The sequence below is a fragment of the Entelurus aequoreus genome, linkage group LG04 (assembly GCF_033978785.1).
Source record: "Entelurus aequoreus isolate RoL-2023_Sb linkage group LG04, RoL_Eaeq_v1.1, whole genome shotgun sequence".
In the NCBI taxonomy this organism is placed as follows: Eukaryota; Metazoa; Chordata; class Actinopteri; order Syngnathiformes; family Syngnathidae; genus Entelurus; species Entelurus aequoreus.
The window spans coordinates 44,671,527-44,691,021 of NC_084734.1; the positions used below are offsets into that span (position 1 = coordinate 44,671,527).

General features: G+C 42.0%; 1 protein-coding gene across 1 annotated transcript in view; it reads left to right on the forward strand.

Annotated features, from left to right (window-relative positions):
• Window positions 1-2,982: 2,982 nt before the first annotated feature.
• The window catches only part of plcb1l (phospholipase C beta 1-like), a 283,584-nt gene continuing 267,071 nt past the window's right edge, over window positions 2,983-19,495 (forward strand). Inside the window, 1 exon segment of the mRNA XM_062044959.1 lies at window positions 2,983-3,338. Coding sequence (XP_061900943.1) covers window positions 3,240-3,338 — 99 coding nt within the window. The 5' untranslated portion in view covers window positions 2,983-3,239.

The window sequence follows — 19,495 nt, forward strand, 5'->3', positions numbered from 1 at the left end:
ATGACTTGCTACTTTCCCCAAAACCCAAAGATTAAAAAGTTATTTGGGAGCGCGCCGCTCCGTATTTTCCCTTTTCTTTGTCTGTGTCTATCAGCGTGTTGTTCCTGTCAGCTGGTGTGCTCTCATTACAACAGCCAATCAAATTAGATCTACGCTGTTTTCATCCCACAGCTCTCATCCAATTAAATTGCAGGACAACCAATGAAGAAGAATTGTCAAACAATGCGGCAGTGAGAAACAATTATGCCAAAGTTAATTTCGTTCGGGTATTAAAACTACGACTCGGTCAACAAAAAACGAATAGCCCTATGCAAAACATGCAGTTCGAATATTACAGACGGAGACGTAACAACTTCCAACTTCGTTCGACATTTGAAGATGCACAAAGAAGGGTAAGTTTTGAATGTAAGCTAACGTTTATTGGCTGAGTAACGTGACTTTTATTTGCTGTGTAGTTAAATCAGCGAGGCTGTAAACTCACTGCTAACGTTATAACCATAGACATCTTATAAGGGTACGCAGCATGGAGCGCTACTGCCTACAGGCGCAGACGAGACGCGGGGCCGCCATCTTGGAGTGGTGATCCGCTCCACTAGTGCAATTCATTTGGCAGGAGCAATGAACTGTCAGCGCATTTAATTCATCTTACCTTACTGAATACCACTGATTTTCACGCGCTTTTTTGTCATACGTGTAGCTATGATAAAGGACACATGTTTTGGCGTGTTTTATTATTCATAGTTTGCTTAACAGTAATATAATATTCTTATACGCTATAAGTGACCAGACGTCCGAGATCAAAACTGGTAATATAATCCCAGAGAAAGGGGAAAAAAACGGTCAGCTATTTTTAAATTGAAGAAACAATATGATTAGGTTATATATACATGCGTATATCCTACATAAACAATGTATGAAAACATTAGATATCTATATATCTTATAGACTGTATCTCTGTTGCTGCAGCAGCAGAGAGTTTATTCTGTCTTGACACTTTGTATTGATATTTTGTATTACATTCTTCCCTTAAATGATCATGTTTACAGTCATTGTTTTATATGTATTTTTTATGTATGTCGCTTTGGATAAAAGCATCTGCCAAATACTTCAACATAAACATATATAAACACCTGTAAGTCTTTATATCAGCTAAAACCACCAATCTGTTTCACTAGATTCAGAATAAAACCAAATTCTGTCTTACCCAACAATGTTAGTATTTGAATATTGTTACTTGAAGACTTATTCCTGGTTACAATTATACTGTTAAGAAAGTATTGTCTTATATTTTGCCTAAAATGAGAATGCATCATAATCAGTGGCGGCTGGTGAATTTTGTTTTAGGTGGGGCTGAAAGTTTGTAAACCAAACCTCTGTAGGGGGGTCATCCTCCCCCAGAAGATTTCTTTGTGATTTTCACATACAAATATTAAAGATCTTTGCTCCTTCTCAACTCTGTGGTAATATTATTTTCATAAAATACAACCAATAGTACATTAATGTTAAATCTTACTTGTGAAAAGTAATCACCCGATTCCTATTTTCAACAGTCCGCTCATTTGAGCAAGAAAATGCTGAACACCATCTTTGTTTTCTACCTGTCAACTGTCAGTTTAGGCTGTTCGCCGGCTCCTCATCACCACTTCAAGATGGCGGCCAAATTGCTCGTGTCACAGCAGCCAATGCTGCGTCTACTTATAAGATGTCTATGGTTATAACGTCATTGCAAACACGGCAATCTGTTGCGTCCACTGCAGTTCGCTAACCTTATTCATACTTTTTGTCAAGTGATTTTTTTTAAGCAGGGCTGCATGAGGTACCTATACGTAACATTACGTTAATCAATGTATCACACACAGTAACGTAACGTTAGACGCGATCAGCAGCACCGCGTATTTTAGCCACCTACAAAAACACAAACATAGTCAAATAAAGGTCAGTTAAAATGTATACTATATTAAGAATATGTGTACATATTGCATAGGGCCCTGACATCTAAAAAGTACAACTCTGCTCAGTGTTTTGTTCATGTTTTTGTTATGTTTTCATATGTACGCACACATCAACACACATTCAGTATGAGATGAGATCAATGAGATCAGGTAAGAACAGGATAGAAACTGCTGTGGAACTAGTTACAATGCAATATGCCATGGAAATACAATGTTAACACTTTTGTGCAAATAAGTACAGTTGCACTTGTTTTTTCAAATGTGTTTATTCTGTAAAGGAATGAGTTAAATGTTTAAAATGACTAGATAATAGTGCTATTATGAAGTGCAATGTCAGCACTATTTTTTTTCCTGCAATTTCAAATGCACTTGTTTTAATAAATAAATACAGCGTTTTAAAAGCATACACAATCTGTGTAAATATATTAGTCTGTGGTTAAAAGGACTTGAAATGACTCGAAATTCAAAATGCAGGACTTGGGACTTGACTTGAGACTTTCCAGTCTTGACTTTGGACTTGACTCGGGACTTGCCTGTCTTGACTCGGGACTTGACTCGAGACTTGAGGGCAAAGACTTGAGACTTACTTGTGACTTGCAAAGCAATGACTTGGTCCCACCTCTGCTGAAATTCAAAATCAATTGGTAACACAGTAGATTTGGACCAGTTGATTGAGAAATCTGAAATAGAACTGAATTTATTGATAAGTGAGATTGTATCTTGAAGAGAAGAATGTGGATTTTGTAAGAAAAGTATACCTTCAAGTACCCCCAGGGGTACGCGTACCCCCATTTGAGAACCACTGATATAGAGTACCCAAAGTATTAGCATGAAGATTGGTGATCATTAAGCAGTCAAAAAGGATGAGTCAAAAATGGAAATAAACAGCTCCTTATTGCCTCTGACGCAAGGGGGCGCTAGATGACTTCAAACCTCACTCTTCCTGTCCCATACTTCATCTCTCTCTCTCTCTCTTTTACTCACTCTCTCTCTCTCTTCCTCTCGCCCTCTTCTCAGCTTGTTTCAATCTCCCACTCATTAATGCAGTCAGTCAGTGAGCCAGCTCGCTCCCTGCTAACACCCTCACCCACACACGGCTCTCCATACCCGGACGCGCCGCCGTCAATGCGGGCTGCCTGGCGCACTGGCAGCGGCCGTGGGCGTCCCGTCTGCCGCCCAACAAACCCCGCACTCGGTCTTTTCCTGAGAGGATAAACGGACCGAGGAAGGAGGAGGAAAGAGAGACTTTGTTTGCCTTCCGTGCCGCGTGGAGGACTAGATGAGTCAATGGCAGGGGCTCAGCCAGGAGTCCACGCGCTGCAGCTCAAGCCGGTGTCCGTGCCTGAGAGCCTCAGACGGGGTAACAAATTCATGAAATGGGACGATGTGAGTCCTTTTTCCCCCCCCCTATTTGCATCTATTTAGTGCATGATCTTCCAGTGTGACACAATTATACTGATGACACAATGTATGGATTTGCTTCAAAATATGCAGCTTATTTCTGATCAAATCAATTGAAACAGCCCAGTAAAAGTCAGTCAAATGATACAAATGAGTGTTTTTGGACCAGACTGGCATCACTTGTATTGACTAATTACAACGCCCCCTTAGTCATCATTGCCTGTGCTCATAGACAAATGACCTTGATTATAATTGATTGCACAATGAGTGGCCAGTCAGAAGCTGTCCAGCAAATAGCCACGTGCCGCTTTGCATCATCCCAGTAAACAAGCAATAAATGCTTCTGTGTTGTTACCATAGTGTCCTGCTATTTGTTTTCCAACTCATGCCATCTGTTTGAATATCCTAAAACATCCTTCTGCTTTCTCCTCCAACCCGAATGAATATTTTAGGGGTTTTACTGATGCGTTTCCCGCCGGAAGACGCACAGGTGGTCGCCCCACCTGTGCATTGAAAATGATATACCGTGTGCTGGGACGCACCAGCCTCGTGTAACCCTTTGACAACCGTGACAAAATGAGCAGCGCCGATAATAAGATCCCAATCACTCAGGTGACGCTTCAGCGGAGCACTGGGGGATTTTTCTACCTATTGAGTGAGCGGCCATGTTTTGTACCACTTGCAGTTCAATTATGATCAAGGGGAAAGAGGAGGCCTTTTTTGTACCAATGCCTGTGTGAGTGATGTCCATCGATTGGTGATTGTTGCACCTATGTTGCTACGGTATTTAGATCCTGGAACTGCCACGTTCTATTTGTTAAAGTTAAAGTACCACTGATAGTCACACACACACTAGGTGTGGTGAAATGTATCTTCTGCATTTGACCCATCCACTAGGTGTGGTGAAATGATCCTCTACATTTGACCTATCCCCATGTTCACCCCCTGGGAGGTGAGGGGAGTAGTGAGCAGCAGTGGTGGCTGCGCTCGGGAATCATTCTGGGGATTTAACCCCCAATGCCAACCCTTGATGCTGAGTGCCAAGCAGGGAGGTAATGGGTCCCATTTTTATAGTCTTTGGTATGACTCAGCCGGGGTTTGAACTCAAGACCTACCGATCTCAGGGCGGACATTCAATCAATCAATCAATGTTTATTTATATAGCCCTAAATCACAACCACAAGGCCACTGAGCAGTTTATATACATAAATATAAAATATAAAAATAAACTAATTTGTTTCCAGTTATGATAGTAAGACGAGTCTTAAGTAGGACACAACCAGCAGAGAATGAGGCATTTTGTAAGCATGACGGTGATGAATGGGTTTGAACTTGCTGCATGGCTGTAAGACCATGCCGGCAATATGTTGTATTCATTATAAACGTAATAAGACAAGATTTAGGTCTACAAGGTAGTTAGCAACCAGGAAATAATGTTTTGAGACATTTTAATGGCATTAATTAAGAAATAGAGCGAGCATTTTCGCACTTGCATGGCTGTAAGTATAGGTTGGTATGTATTTTGTTTGTCGTCTATTGTATTTATAGACTTAGACTTTCTTTTATTGTCATTCAAATTCAAACTACAGTACAGATAAGAACAGAATTTCGTTGCATTAGCTCGTTGTAGTGCAGGATAAAAGAGCAATAAGGTGCAGATATAAATAGATTACTGTACAGATAAATACATTGCACTTTTGCAAATGCATCCACGTTTATGGATGTGTGTTATATTGTCTTTATATTCCAGCAAGTTAATCAGTTTTTGGGGGGGATTGGGGGGATTATTATGATGTGTTCAAGAGTCTTATGGCCTGAGGGAAGAAGCTGTTACAGAACCTGGAGGTTCTGCTACGGAGGCTGGGGAACCTGTTTCTAGAGTCCAGCAGTGAAAACAGTCCTTGGTGGGAGTGGGAGGAGTCTCTACAGATTTTCTGAGCCCTGGTCAGGCAGCGGCTTTTTGCAATTTCCTAGATTGGAGGAAGAGGAGTCCTGATGATCTTTTCCGCCATCCTCACCACTCTCTGCAGAGACTTCCAGTCTAAATATTTTGCTTATATAAAAACAATATTTATCTCTCCAAAGTAGTAGTAAGCAACCAGGAAAGTATATCTTGAGACAGGTTAATAAGCGTTGCATTGATCAAGAAGTGACCTGTACGGTCAAACAGTATGTCTGTTCATGTTTGCACGTGCTGCATGGCCTAAAGACCATGCCGGTATGTGTTTTGTTTGATCAATGTTTTATTATTTGAGTGATTTGCTCCATTTTAGACTGGTTTGTCTTAAGAACATTGTTAACAAACCTGCCAAATATGTTCTGTAAACAGTATGTTCCATCTATGTTTCACAGCTGTTTTATTTGTGAGTTTATTTATGAGTTGTTGAATTCACGGGTGAAGAAAACGCAGACAAAATGTTGTGTAACTGAACTTTACTGCTAAGGGTGGAAATGGAATCAGATGCTGCGTGCTTTTGTGTGTCTTTTAAAGCGGAGAGGGTTTCGGGAGGATATAGTGTATTTATTCAGTGGCTATCATTTTGCTGCAGAATCATGCATGGTGTGTTTTGGGAAGGGCGTAAGTTTTGATTCCCCCGCAACCAAGCCAATGTTTTGGCACGGGCTAGCGCCTCTAGAGCAAAATGCCCACTCTGCCTCTTTTTTCCCCCCTGTAAAAATACAACACCCTGGTAGACACACAAAGATATGCTCTCTTTGTTTAATTTCCCATGCACTTCTTCCTTCCTCTGTATCGCTTCACGGAAAGAAGCTGGAGAAGTGCGCTGTGACAGCCAGGCAGCAGCACAGAGAGAGAGAATGCTCCAGCTCAAGAGGGATAAGATACAGATAAATCAATTTTGTGCTATTGTGGTTTTGAATGACATGCTCCTCTCACACATTTCTTCGCGGTAATTTGGAAAAACTGAAAATTGCAATATGTCCATCGCATACGATTACTCCCTTTAGGTCTGGAATACTTATGACTTGGCCTCAGATTTCTTTTTAAAATCATCAAATTACACAATGAGGGATCCATGTCACCATTTAGCCATGTGTTTTCTCAATGTTGTGAAATGTACACTTGTCTAATAAGTCACTTTGTGAAAACAATGAATGTACGCGCTAATGATTATGGTGTTCGTTTATTTCAAACATGCATACTATTACAATGTAATACATCACATATTTCCAGTTTCTCATTACATCTCCGAAAAGGGGTTGGATGATTCAGAGCATATTTATATACCTTTTTTCGTATCAAAGCAGTATTTTCAATCAATCAATCAATCAATGTTTATTTATATAGCCCTAAATCACAAGTGTCTCAAAGGGCTGCACAAGCCACAACGACATCCTCGGTACAGAGCCCACATACGGGCACAACACATAACACATTTAACACATTTGTATGTACACAACACCACTGTGAATACATAAATGAGTTAATCAATGATTAGACAAATGAGTAAGTAAATAATGATTAAACACATAAATAAACAATAATTTGTTATGATCTGGCAGCTCTGCTGCCGCCTATCTTATTTTTGTTGCAGTGCCTGGTTTCTGGGTCACAGGTCGTAGCCACGTGCGCGCACACCTGATACTCATTTCCTTCTGGTTACTTAAGCTCTCCAGTCCCGTTACACTGCGCCAGTAGATTCCCCTTCCAGTCGCGTACAACTCCTCTGCTTTGGCTCCACTCACCCTCCCCATTCCTTATGGCCCAGTCCCCGCATTGCAGTGCAGTATTAATTGTTACTTCTCCACACCTTCTGTGTGCCATTTTTCTTCCTCACACCTTATGTGGGCATCCTTAGTTAATTTCTCCTCACTCCTTTTTAGGTGCTCTTTTTGTTATTATTTATTTATTTGTTTTTATTTATTTATTTATTATTTATTTGTATTTATTTTTCTTCTCTGCTTTGGTGTCCTACTCCGGCTAAGCCAATCGTGAAAGAATCTACTGGCCATTATCCAGCTGGCTAGCTCCTCCAGCTCCACAGCAGTCTGGGGGACTGGAGTTTCTGCAAGGGCACTCGTTGGCTTGATCATTGCAGCTGAACACTGTTTACCATCAATTGCATTGCTAATCTCTTCCGTTGTTTTGATTATTGTCATTGATGTAGAGAGATAAATGAATACATAAATGATACAAATGAATTAAAAACGGTACTATACTGCTTTTGAAAAATACAGGTACTTTTATTTTTCATCAATATACAAGCTGCGGCGCATGTTCGTCAACACACACAGCACTTGCAAGCAAAAACAGCTTATAGACAGACGATGAAGAATAGAGGTATTTTGGCTTTAAACCTAATGATAAAGGTGGAGCTATAAACACTGAGGCGCTGCTCTGCAAGAGGTGCTCTAAAACAGTGGTCCCCAACCACCGGGCCGCGACCCGGTACCAGTCCGTGGATCGATTGGTACCGGGCCGCACAAGAAATAAATATAAAAAAATAAAATGTTTTTTTTATTTTTTATTAAATCAACATAAAAAACACAAGATACACTTACAATTAGTGCACCAACTCTAAAAACCTCCCTCCCCCTTTTACACTCATTCCCATTCATTCTCACAAAAGGGTTGTTTCTTTCTGTTATTAATATTTCTGGTTCCTACGTTATATATCAATATAGATCAATATAGATCAATACAGTCTGCAGGGATACAGTCTGTAAGCACACATGATTGTATTTTTTTATGCCAAAAACAAACATACCCCCTCCCGGTCTGTGGGACAAATTTTCAAGCGTTGACCGGTCCGCAGTTACAAAAAGGTTGGGGACCACTGCTCTAAAACACAGCTAGCTAATAGCAAGCTAGCGGCAAAGGTCTCTCCGTAGTGTTTTAGCTACTCCTTCACTAATTCTTGCCTCCATGGCGACAAATAAATTAAGTTTCTTACAAGTATCATCCCTGCAGGACGAGGAATAGCTAAACATGATTCACTACACACCGTGGGAGGACACAATAACTCACAGTCACCGCTAACAGCAAGCTAGTGCTCCTGAATGTAAACAATAGAGTGGGTCTACACAGACATCGCTTGTAACGGCGTGGCGTAGTGGGTGGAGCAACCGTGCCAGAAACCTGAGGGTTGCAGGTTCGCTCCCCGCCTCTTACCATCCAAAAATCGCTGCCGTTGTGTCCTTGGGCAGGACACTTCACCCTTTGCCCCCGGTGCCGCTCACACCGGTGAAATGAATGATGAATGATAGGTGGTGGTCGGAGGGGCCGTAGGCACAAATTGCAGCCACGCTTCAGTCAGTCTACCCCAGGGCAGCTGTGGCTACGAAAGTAGCTTACCACCAGCAGGTGTGAATGATTGATGGGTTCAGAAAAACATGTAAAGCGACTTTGGGTACTTAGAAAAGCGCTATTTTAATCAATCAATCAATCAATTCCTTTATTGTCATTGTCATAATAACACTTAAGTCATACATGTCAACGAGATTTTGTTTGAGCTTTGTCCAGCGGCATAGAAACTGCATTGAAGTGCAGGTTGACCATAGTTTACAGTTTAGCATTGTCAGGAAGATGGCGAATAGAGGGGTGTGGGGATAGGAACAGTCAGATGTCTGATGGGTGTTACGTTGATGTTGCAGCAATGCAATGTCCAGAGCACAATTATTGAGGTGGTGAAGAGTGAGGTAATAAGATGGTCCGGGGCAGCAAAGGGGCAGGCTGTTCATTTAGCAGTCTCACAGCCTGGGGATACAGACTGTGAGACATTCTGGTGGTCCTGGCGCAAATCGATCTATACCTCCTTCCAGAGGGTAGCAGGTTGAAGAGGCCATGTGCTGGGTGGTATCTGTCCTTCAGGATGTTGTGTACTCGCTTTAGGCAGCGAGTTGTGTACATGGCACTCATCTCTGGGAGTATCGTCCTTGTAATTTTCCCCGCCGCTTTAACCACTCGCTGGAGGGCCTGTTGGTTTCCTTTAGTGCAGCTAGCAAACCACACTAAAAAGCCGCAAGTGAGGACACTGCTGATAGCACAGTTGTAAAAGTTTACCATTGATTTCTGCGGAATGTTTGCGCATTTTAGTTTCCTCAAAAAAAAAAGACGTTGTTGGGCCTTTCCGACTGTAGAAGCAGTGTTAATGTCCCAGCATAGATCTTCTGTTATGTTCACCCCTAAGAATTTGAAATGCTTGACCCTTTCTACTAGATTGTTATTAATTAAAAGTGGAGGGTGTTTGTTCTGCCCTTTCCTGCGGAAGTTTACAATTAGTTATTTGGTTTTGTTAGTATTAAGAACCAAGTTGTTGTTAGCACACCATAAAGCCAGCTGTTGGACCTCTGCATTGTATGCTGTCTCATCATTGTTGCTGATGAGCCCAAGTACCGTGGTGTCGTCGGCATATTTGACAGTGAGATTGGATGTTGAAGAGGCTATGCAGTAATGTGTGAAGAGGGTGAAGAGCACAGGGCTTAGCACACAACCCTGTGGAGTACCGGTGTTGATGGTGAGCGTGGCAGAAATGTGCTCGCCTATTTTCACATACTGTGTGCGATTCGTTAAAAAGTCCAAAGTCCAGTTGCAGAGGAAGGTGTTCAGACCAAGGTTGTGAAGCTTAGATCTGAGTCTGTTTGGCCTTATTGTGTTAAATGCTGAGCTGAAATCGACAAAGAGCAGTCTTGCATAAGTGTCCTTAAGGTCAAGATGTTCTAAGAGTCTATGGATTACAATAGCGATGGTGTCTTCGGTTGATCGGTTCTTCCGGTACGCAAACTGATATGGGTCAAGGGATGGTGGTATTGCCTTTTTAATCCGTTTTGATATCAGTCTCTCCATGCATTTGGAGAGACTGATATCAAAACGGATCCCAGGTATTATTAACGAAATCAATAACAAGAGCCGTATCGAGTCGAAACTACAATGATTACTTTGAGATTTTTATATCAACACAAAATCTTTTTTCCCTTTTTAAATTTTTTTATGTTTACAAACTCAGGAAATACGTTCCTGGACACATGAGGACTTTAAATATGACCAATGTATGATCCTTTAACTACTTGGTATTGGCTCAATACCCAAATATGTGGTATGACCCCAAGCTAATGTAAAGTATCCAAACAGAATAATAAGTGCTTATTACATTTAAGGCTGCAGCTAACGATTATTTTTCTATCGATTAATCTATAGATTATTTTTTCGATTAATCGGTTAATCTATAGATTATTTTTTCGATTAATCTATAGATTATTTTTCCTTTTACCGATTATTTTTTTATTCAAAATGAAGATGAAAAAATTAATGTAGGCCAGTTTTTTTGAAAGGCATGGCTTTTATTTAAAAAAAAAAAGAAGTATGGCCACTCAGTCAACATTGACAACAACATGACTAAATATTCTGTAACAATGTAAACATTTAAAACTTTTAACCTTTAACAAAATTAAAAGTAGCTTATTTGCTTTTTAATGTGCAAATATAAAAGTCAACATCCAGTGCAAATCTTAATATTCTGCAATAGTATAAGCATTTCAAAAGTACAAGTATTGCTTATTTTGCTTTAAAATGTGCAAAAATAAAGATAAACATCCAATACAAAAAAGTGTAAAACGAAATATTCTGTAACAACAGTGTAAACATTTCAACAAAAGTGAAAGTATTGCTTATTTGCTAAAATGTGCAAAAATAAAGATAAACATCCAATACAAAAAAGTGCCAATCTAAATATTCTGGAGCACTGTAAACATTAAGTATTGCTTTTAAAATGTGCAAAATAAACATCCAGTCCAACACAGTACACAATAACCAATTCTACTCATTCCAGTGAGTGACTAACAGTTGTAATGAAGAAAGGTTAGCATGTCTACATGCTCTGCTTATTTTCTTGTTTACAATATTCCCAGCAGCTGAAAATAGGCGCTCAGAAGGGGTCGATGTGGCTGGAACTGGGAGGTAATTAGCCTTCACCTCAAGCCAGGACTGCGAGTGAGCTGAGCTGCAGTTTAAGTTTCTAGAAGGTCAACGGGCTCATAGTGCTGTTACTAGTAGTTGACTGGGAGGTGTTTATTATCATTTGGGGAGAGTCCGCTGCCTGATGCTCACCTGCTAAACACCTATCTGCTCCACGCTGAAGCGCTGACTACATGCGCTCTGAATACGCACTGCTGATTGGCTGATAATGCTTCGTGTGTACCAATCAGATGGTTGTGTGGGTGGGACAATGCTGCGTGCTGAGACAGAGGCAGGAGCGAAGCAGCTTGTTAAGACTTTAGCAGCTAAAGTTAGCTTTAGCTTAGAAACTCGTTCGGTACACCCCCGTACCGAACCGAAAGCCCCGTACCGAAACGGTTCAATACAAAACACGTACCGTTACACCCCTAGCAGATACAAATGACACATTCATGTTTTTGTGTAATGATGACAACGTATGCTCACGCGGACGATTGACTAGTTGATGGTTGATGGTTTTCTTTTCAAATGTTCGTTCATAGCCGTTGTGCTGCTATGATAGGCCATTTACGCTCGACACAGTGTGCATTCAACAACATTATTAGGCTGTGTATTGAAATACTTACACACTTTTGACGACTTTTGGCGTGATTTTTCCCCCTTGCTCGCACCGCTCGCATCGTCTGCTTTGATCGTCTGCTTTGCGCTTCGCCATGACGGTAGTGTGACGTAAATATGCGACGCGTCGACGCACAAAAACGGCGTCGACGTATTTATGTAACCGATGACGTCGACTACGTCGACGCGTCGTTTAAGCCTTAATTACATTTTAAAAGAAGTGTACAGTTGATAAAACATGTTAAAACCAAAAATAACCAGATATTATCGGATAGTTAACAAATACGTTCTGAGCTGCCACCTTATCATGGTAGAGGAGTTTGCGTGTCCCAATGAGCCTAGGAGCTATCTTGTCTGGGGGCTTCTATGCCCCCTGGTCGGGTCTCCCAAGACAAACAGGTCCTAGGTGAGGGATCAGACAAAGAGCAGCTCGAAGACCTTCATGGAAAAGAACAAACAAGGACTTATATTTCCCTTGCCCGGACGCGGGTCACCGGGGCCCCCTCTGGAGCCAAGTTTGGAGGTGGGGCACGATGGCGAGTGCCTGGTGGCCGGGCCTGTCCCCATGAGGCCCGGCAGGGGACAGCCTGAAGAGGCAACGTGGGCCCCCCCTCCAATGGGATCACTACTCATAGGAGGGGCAATAGAGGTCGGGTGCCGTGTGAGCTGGGCGGAAGCCGAAAGCAGGGCACTTGGCAGTCCGATCCTCGGCTACATAAGCTAGCACTTTGGATGTGGAAGTTCACCTCGCTGGGTGGGAAGGAGCCTGAGCTGGTGCGCGAGGTGGTTAATTCCGGCTAGATTTAGTCAGATTCACTTCGACGCACAGCAAGGGCCCTGGAACCAGTTCTGTGGAGAGGAGCTGGGCTCTCTTCCACTTTGGCGTTGCACGCAGTAAGAGGCGACAGGCTGGGGCGGAAATTCTTGTTGCCCCCCGGCTCAAAGCCTGCACGTTGGACTTTAACCCAGTACCCAGATGAGAGGGTAGCCTCCCTCCACCTTCGGGTGGGGGGACTGGTCCTGACTGTTGTTTGTGCTTACGCACCAAACAGCAGCTCAGAGTACCCACCCTTTTTGGACTCCCTCAAGGGAGAGTGATTCCCTTGTTCTGCCGTGTGACTCCAACTTTCATATTGGCAACGATAGTGAAACCTGGAGAGGCGTGATTGGGAAGAATGGCCGCCCGGATCTGAACCAGAGTGGTGTTTTGTTATTGGTCTTTTGTACTCGTCAAAGATTGTCCATAAGAAACACAACGTTCAAACATAAGGGTGTACATATGTGCACTTGGCACCAGGTCACCCTAGGCTGCAGTTCCATGATCGACTTTGTAGTTGTCATCGGATTCGCGGTCTCATGTTTTGGACACTCGGGTGAAGAGAGGGGCGGAGCTTCCTACTGGTCACCACCTGGTGGTGAATTGGCTCCGATGGTGGGGGTGAATGCCGGACAGACCTGGCAGGCCCAAACACATTGCGAGGGTCTGCTGGGAACGTGTAGCAGAGTCTCCTGTCAGAGAGAGTTTCAATTCCCACTTCCGGAAAAACTTTGAACAGGTCACGAAGAATATGAATATTGAGTCCGAGTAGACCATTGTCCATACCTCTATTGTCGAGGCGGCCGATTGGAGCTGTGGCCACGAGGTGGGTGCCTGCCGTGATGGTAATCCTAGAATCGCCATGATGCCGTCAAGCTGAAGAAAGAGTTCTATCAGGTTATTTTGGCTCAGGTACTGACAGGCCAAGCAGTGTGCAGCTTTGGCGGTCCTGGAGGCAAAAAAATCTAGCATAGGAGAAGTTCGGGGAAGCTATGGAAAACCACTTTCGGACGGCTTCAAAGCAATTCAGAACCACCATCCGCCGCCTCAGGAAGGGGAAGCAGTGCACTGTCAACACTGTGTATGGTGAGGATGGTGTGCTGCTGACCTCTACTGCGGATGTTATAGATCGGTGGAGGGAATACTTCAAAGACCCCCTCAATCCCACCAACACGTCTTCCTATGAGGAAGCAGTTCCTGGGGAATCTGTGGTGGGCTCTCCAATTTCTGGGGCAGAGGTTGCAGAGGTACTTAAAAAGCTCCTCAGTGGCAAGGCCCCGGGGGTGGAAGAGACCCGCCCGGAGTTCCTTAAGGCTCTGGATGCTTTTGGGCTGTCATGGTTGACAAGACTCTGCAACATTGCGTGGAGGTGGTACCTCTGGTTTGGCAGACAGAGGTGATGGTTCCTCTCTTTAAGAAGGGGAACCTGAGGGTGTGTTCTAACTATCGCGGAATCACACTCCTCAGCCTTCCCGGTAAGGTCTATTCAGGTGTACTGGAGTGGAGGCTACGCCGGATAGTCGAACCTCGAATTCAGGAGGAGCAGTGTGGTTTTCTTCCTGGTCGTGGAACTGTAGACCAGCTCTACATGTGCTTTGTGGACTTGGAGAAGGCATTCGACCATCTCCCTCGGGAAGTCCTGTGGGGAGTGCTCAGAATGTATGGGGTATCGGACTGTCTGATTGTGGCGGTCTGCTCCCTGTTTGGTCAGAGTCAGAGCTTGGTCCGCATTGCCGGCAGTAAGTTGGACCTGTATTCAGTGAGGGTTGGACCCTGCCAGAGCTGCCCTTTGTCACAGATTCTGTTCATAACTATTATGGACAGAATTTCTATGCGCAGTGAGGGCGTCGAGATGATCCGGTATGGTGGCTGCAGGATTAGGTCTCTGCTTTTTGTAGATGATTTGGTCCTGATGGCTTCATCTGGCCAGGATCTTCAGCTCTCACTGGATCAGTTCGCAACACAGTGTGAAGCGACTGGGATGAGTATCAGCACCTCCAAGTCTGAGTCCATGGTTCTCTCCCGGAAAAGGGTGGAGTGCCATCTCCAGGTTGGGGGAAGAGATCTTGCCCCAAGTGGAGGAGTTCAAGTACCTCAGAGTCTTGTTCACGAGTGAGGGAAGAGTGGATCATGAGATCGACAGACGGATCAGTAATGCTGACACTGTATCAATCTGTTGTGGTAAAGAAGGAGCTGAGCCAGAAGGCAAAGTTCTCAATTTAAAGGTCGATATTCGTTCCCATCCTCACTCATGGTCATGAGCTTTGGGTAATGACCGAAATGACAAGATCACGGATACAAGCTGCCGTAATGAGTTTCCTTCGTCAGGTGACGGGGCTCTCCCTTAGAGATAAGATACGAAGCTCTGTCATCCGGGAGGGGCTCAAAGTAAAGCCGCTGCTCCTTCACTATGTCTCCCGGCTGGACTGGGAATGCCTCGGGATCCCTGGAGGAGCTGGTTGGGGTGAGGGAAGTCTGGGCTTCTCTGCGTAGGTTGCTGCCATCGCGACCCGTCCTCAGATAAGCGGAAGAAAATTGATGGTTAATAATCCCTTCATTTTCTACCACTTGTCCCTCATATTTTTGACAAAATAATACAATGAGTAATGACACATTGTCACTGCATACGTCAGCAGCCACATTAGGAGCCTTTGTAACCTGTTTGCTTACTTACAAGTATTAAAGTTTTCTAGTATGGTCACTATGTTAGTTAATGCCAAAATATTTTTTTGATTGCAGTAAGAAACATATGTTTAATTAATCATAAGATTATTTGTTAAAATGAAGCCAATAATGCCATTTTTTTTGGTCCCATTTATTAAGAAAAGTATCAAATTATTGAAAAGTATCAAAATACATTTTGGTACCGTTAACCGGTACCAAAATATTGGTATCGAGGCAACCCTAATAATTATTATTGCTTATTTGAGACACTAGGTTGTATTCGTCTACTGTCATGTCCGAGGCTCGAAGTGGTGGGCCAGAGAGCATCTGTTGTCATAGCGTTTTGGGCGGAATTTTGCCTTTCTCGAAGAAAAATGCCCTATGTTTGCGTTGTTGTAGGCTGTTGGATCCGTTTAAATCGCAAAAAGGATACCAATTTCTTCAAAGTTCCTCGAGAGATAATCCAGAAGGGTGAAAGATATACAAAATTTACGAAAGAAAAGGAGAAAAATAGCACACATTCCAGTCGAAGAAGGCAAGAGTCGAAGAACACACAAGTTTGCAGTCATCACTGTGTTAATGGTTTGTTTGATATACTTTTAACTAGGGATGATACTCGAAACCGGTTTTCCCGGTTGTTCGATAAAAGAACCGAGTCCTCGGACTCGAATCCCTTTTTGAGAACCGGTACCCGTTATCAAGACCACTATAGTAAAGAAAAAGAGTTGGTTCTTTATTCGAATCGCTGGGAACGAATCCCGTCCCGACCAGAAATGCCCCGTGGGACATCACAAGAAATTACGTCACGTAGCTCAGTCATTAGGCGCAGATAGGGAAAGCAGGAAAAACAATGCACCGGAAAAAGCGCTCCAAGGTGTAATAAAGTTCAAAACAAAATGTATAATCCAATGTATAACTTTACTGAGAGATTTGAGCAGGGTACAAACACATGACAAACACTTTTACGACCAACCGGAAACATAGCAACCAGGCTAGCAACGCACCTCCTTTACGGCAGCTGTCGCAACGTTCTTAAAGCAACCGCAGCACATGACGTCTCCCTTTTTTAACTTTTGTTTTTCTTTCCTTGTAAACAAAAAAAAATCACACTGTATATGTGTTGTCTGTCTAATTATAAATAATGCAGACGAGGCGTGTTGGCTGAGCTCTTGACGTTTACTTTCACAGCGTGCTCATAACCTCATTCTTAGCTGCCGGGTGACGACAAGCAACAACACTTTTCGGGGCTACTGTGCATGCTCGTCACTCCCGTTGCATGCTGGGTAGTGTAGTTGTTATATTCTCTAGCACATAACATCACATCTACCTAGCTATCTACCCTATAAAGAAATAATGTTAACTCAATAAAGTGTATTTCTTTTTTTAGCTTTAACTTTTCATTTTTTAGCACTGTAACCACATTTGCAAACAACTTTTCTCTTCATAGAATTTTCTTTCAATAAAGAAATAAAGTGCAAAAATGTCAAAGCATCATAACAAACAGTTATGTCAAATAGCAGCAGAAGTGCACTTTTTGGAGAGCTGTATTATTTTAAGTTTCGTTCCCAAGGGACTGATTTTATTTAACACTATATTGTTTTTTATGCACCTATAGTGATCACAGAGACAGCTTGTTTTTGTGTTACTGTATATGTTTGTTTTTCTGAAAAATCCCCCTTAATATACTTTGGGTAACAACAGTCAATATTTATTTATTTTATTCTATTTTTTTAGGGGGGTAACAGTCAATATTTATTTATTTATTAGATTTTATTTTTTTCTTATATAATAAAAGTAAGCTTTTGTTAAACCAAATATTGTGTTATTTTCCATATACAACAACCTATCTGGACTCGATAAGAGAATCAATAAGGAATCGGTTCGATAAGAGGATTCGATAATAGGCTCGAACTCGATAATTTCTTATCAAACATCATCCCTACTTTTAACATTCATTATTTCTCATTTAAGTAATATCTTGATATTACTTGTATTTTATCTTGTTTCGTAGTTCTTGAAACACATTTTTGCCACGAGTGTTTCGTAAACCACCAACTTGGCAAATCTAAAGAGAAGAAATCAAATGTGAACCTAAAACCTAAAATAGTTAAGCTTTTACAAAAGGCAGCAATTATAAATTAAGCTTTCAGCAAACACACAATGTTGACATCTATGTCAACATTGGAAAAACACGCATATTCGTAAATGGCGCTTACAAAAACCACAGGCAACCAAATGGTGGTAGACGCTAAGTTAAATCATGAAATGCAATCTTACCCAAGCAAAAACTATGCATATTTATCCGGTAGAGTCTTCATACAAATTTCCTTGACCCAGCCACACACAAAGAAGTTGTAGACCTTCATTATTTTCCAAGTTTTCATCTGGTTTGTCTTGTGGAATGATGTCTGGAGCACCAGAGAGTTCGATATGTCTGGGAACGCAACCGACGGCTAAGATCACTCGACAAATCTTATTTGGATAACGTATAGGGATAGATTCTATTGCATACCGTATTTTTCGGATTATAAGTCGCTCCGGAGTTTCCGTCGCACCGGCCGAAAATGCATAATAAAGAAGGAAAAAAATCATATATACGTCGCACTCGAGTATATGTCGCATTTTTGGGGGAAATGTATTTGATAAAATCCAACACCAAGAATAGACATTTGAAAGGCAATTTAAAATGAATAAAGAATAGTGAACAACAGGCTGAATAAGTGTACGTTATATGACGCATAAATAACCAACTGAGAACGTGCCTGGTATGTTAACGTAACATATTATGGTAAGAGTCATTCAAATAACAATAACATATAGAACATGCTATACGTTTACCAAACAATCTGTCACTCCTGTTCGCTAAAGCCGATGAAATCTTCTTCTTCGTTGTCGCTCCTGGTATGCGCCGCTCCCTTTCTTTCTGCTGCTCGACCGCCGTTTTCTACTGCATATTTTACTACGTCCAGCTTGTAATCTGCAGTGTATGATTTCCTTTTTGGTGCCATTTTCATTCAGCCCTTCTCAGTTTTTATAAGTTACCGCCAATGTTGTAGTAGTGTGCTGTGTAGCAGTAGCAATTAGCATCCCATGACCCACAATGCACTTCTGCTATGACGCACAATGCACTTCTGCCATGACCCGCCCACGCCGAATTCTTATTGGTTGACGTGTGTGTGACGATTGCTGACATTTGCTTCGTCTCTTACGCGAATGAGATAAATAATATTATTTGATATTTTACGGTAATGTGTTAATAGTTTCACACATAAATCGCTCCGGAGTATATGTCGCACCCCCGGCCAAACTATGAAAATAACTGCGACTTATATTCAGAAAAATACGGTAGTTTTCATTTTTACTTGTATCTGCGTTGAGTGGCAAAATCTAGGCCCCTTGCGTACTCGAATAGGTTGCACTCTGTTTGCTGCAAAGTAGCCATCTTGGGTTGGTGGCCCATCACTTTTTTTTACTTGCGTTCAAAAGTCAGGTGTCCGAATACAAACTAATTAATGTCATTGTATGGATGTTCACTTTTGATGCATGTGCGATACAGACTTTGAGTTTAGTGTCTGAAAAAACAGCAAACAGTTAGTCAACAATCTATTCCAGTTCTCTTGGGCAATGTACTTGCTTTTAAATTAAATTATTACTTAATCGCTTTAAATAATTTTGACCTGTTGTGGTATGACTGCTGTTGTTGTGTTGTATTATTGTAACTTTGTTTGTGCCGCCCTCTTTGTCAGGTCGCTCTTGAAAAAGAGATTTAAATGTCAATGAGTTTTACCTGGTTAAATAAAGGAAATTGAACAATCTATACTTTTTGTCACATTTACTATCTTCTAGTTACAACAGGCCCTTTGGTGGCACCTATGATGCTGCTATGGCCCTCTGTGAAAATTAGTTGGAAACCCCTGCTTTTGTAGATCAGGCTCATTGTGCTCAAGTTTGTGTCGACAGTTGTCCATTTTTGGACATGCCACTTGGTATTCTAGTGCATTGACATTTCCTCCACAAAAATGTCAATTAATCACCTCGACCGATCAGCACGAGCATCTACAATCGTCTTAAAAATATCCAAGACATTTCGGATGATAACTGTCAAAAAGCGTGGATCGTTGGAATTGAAAA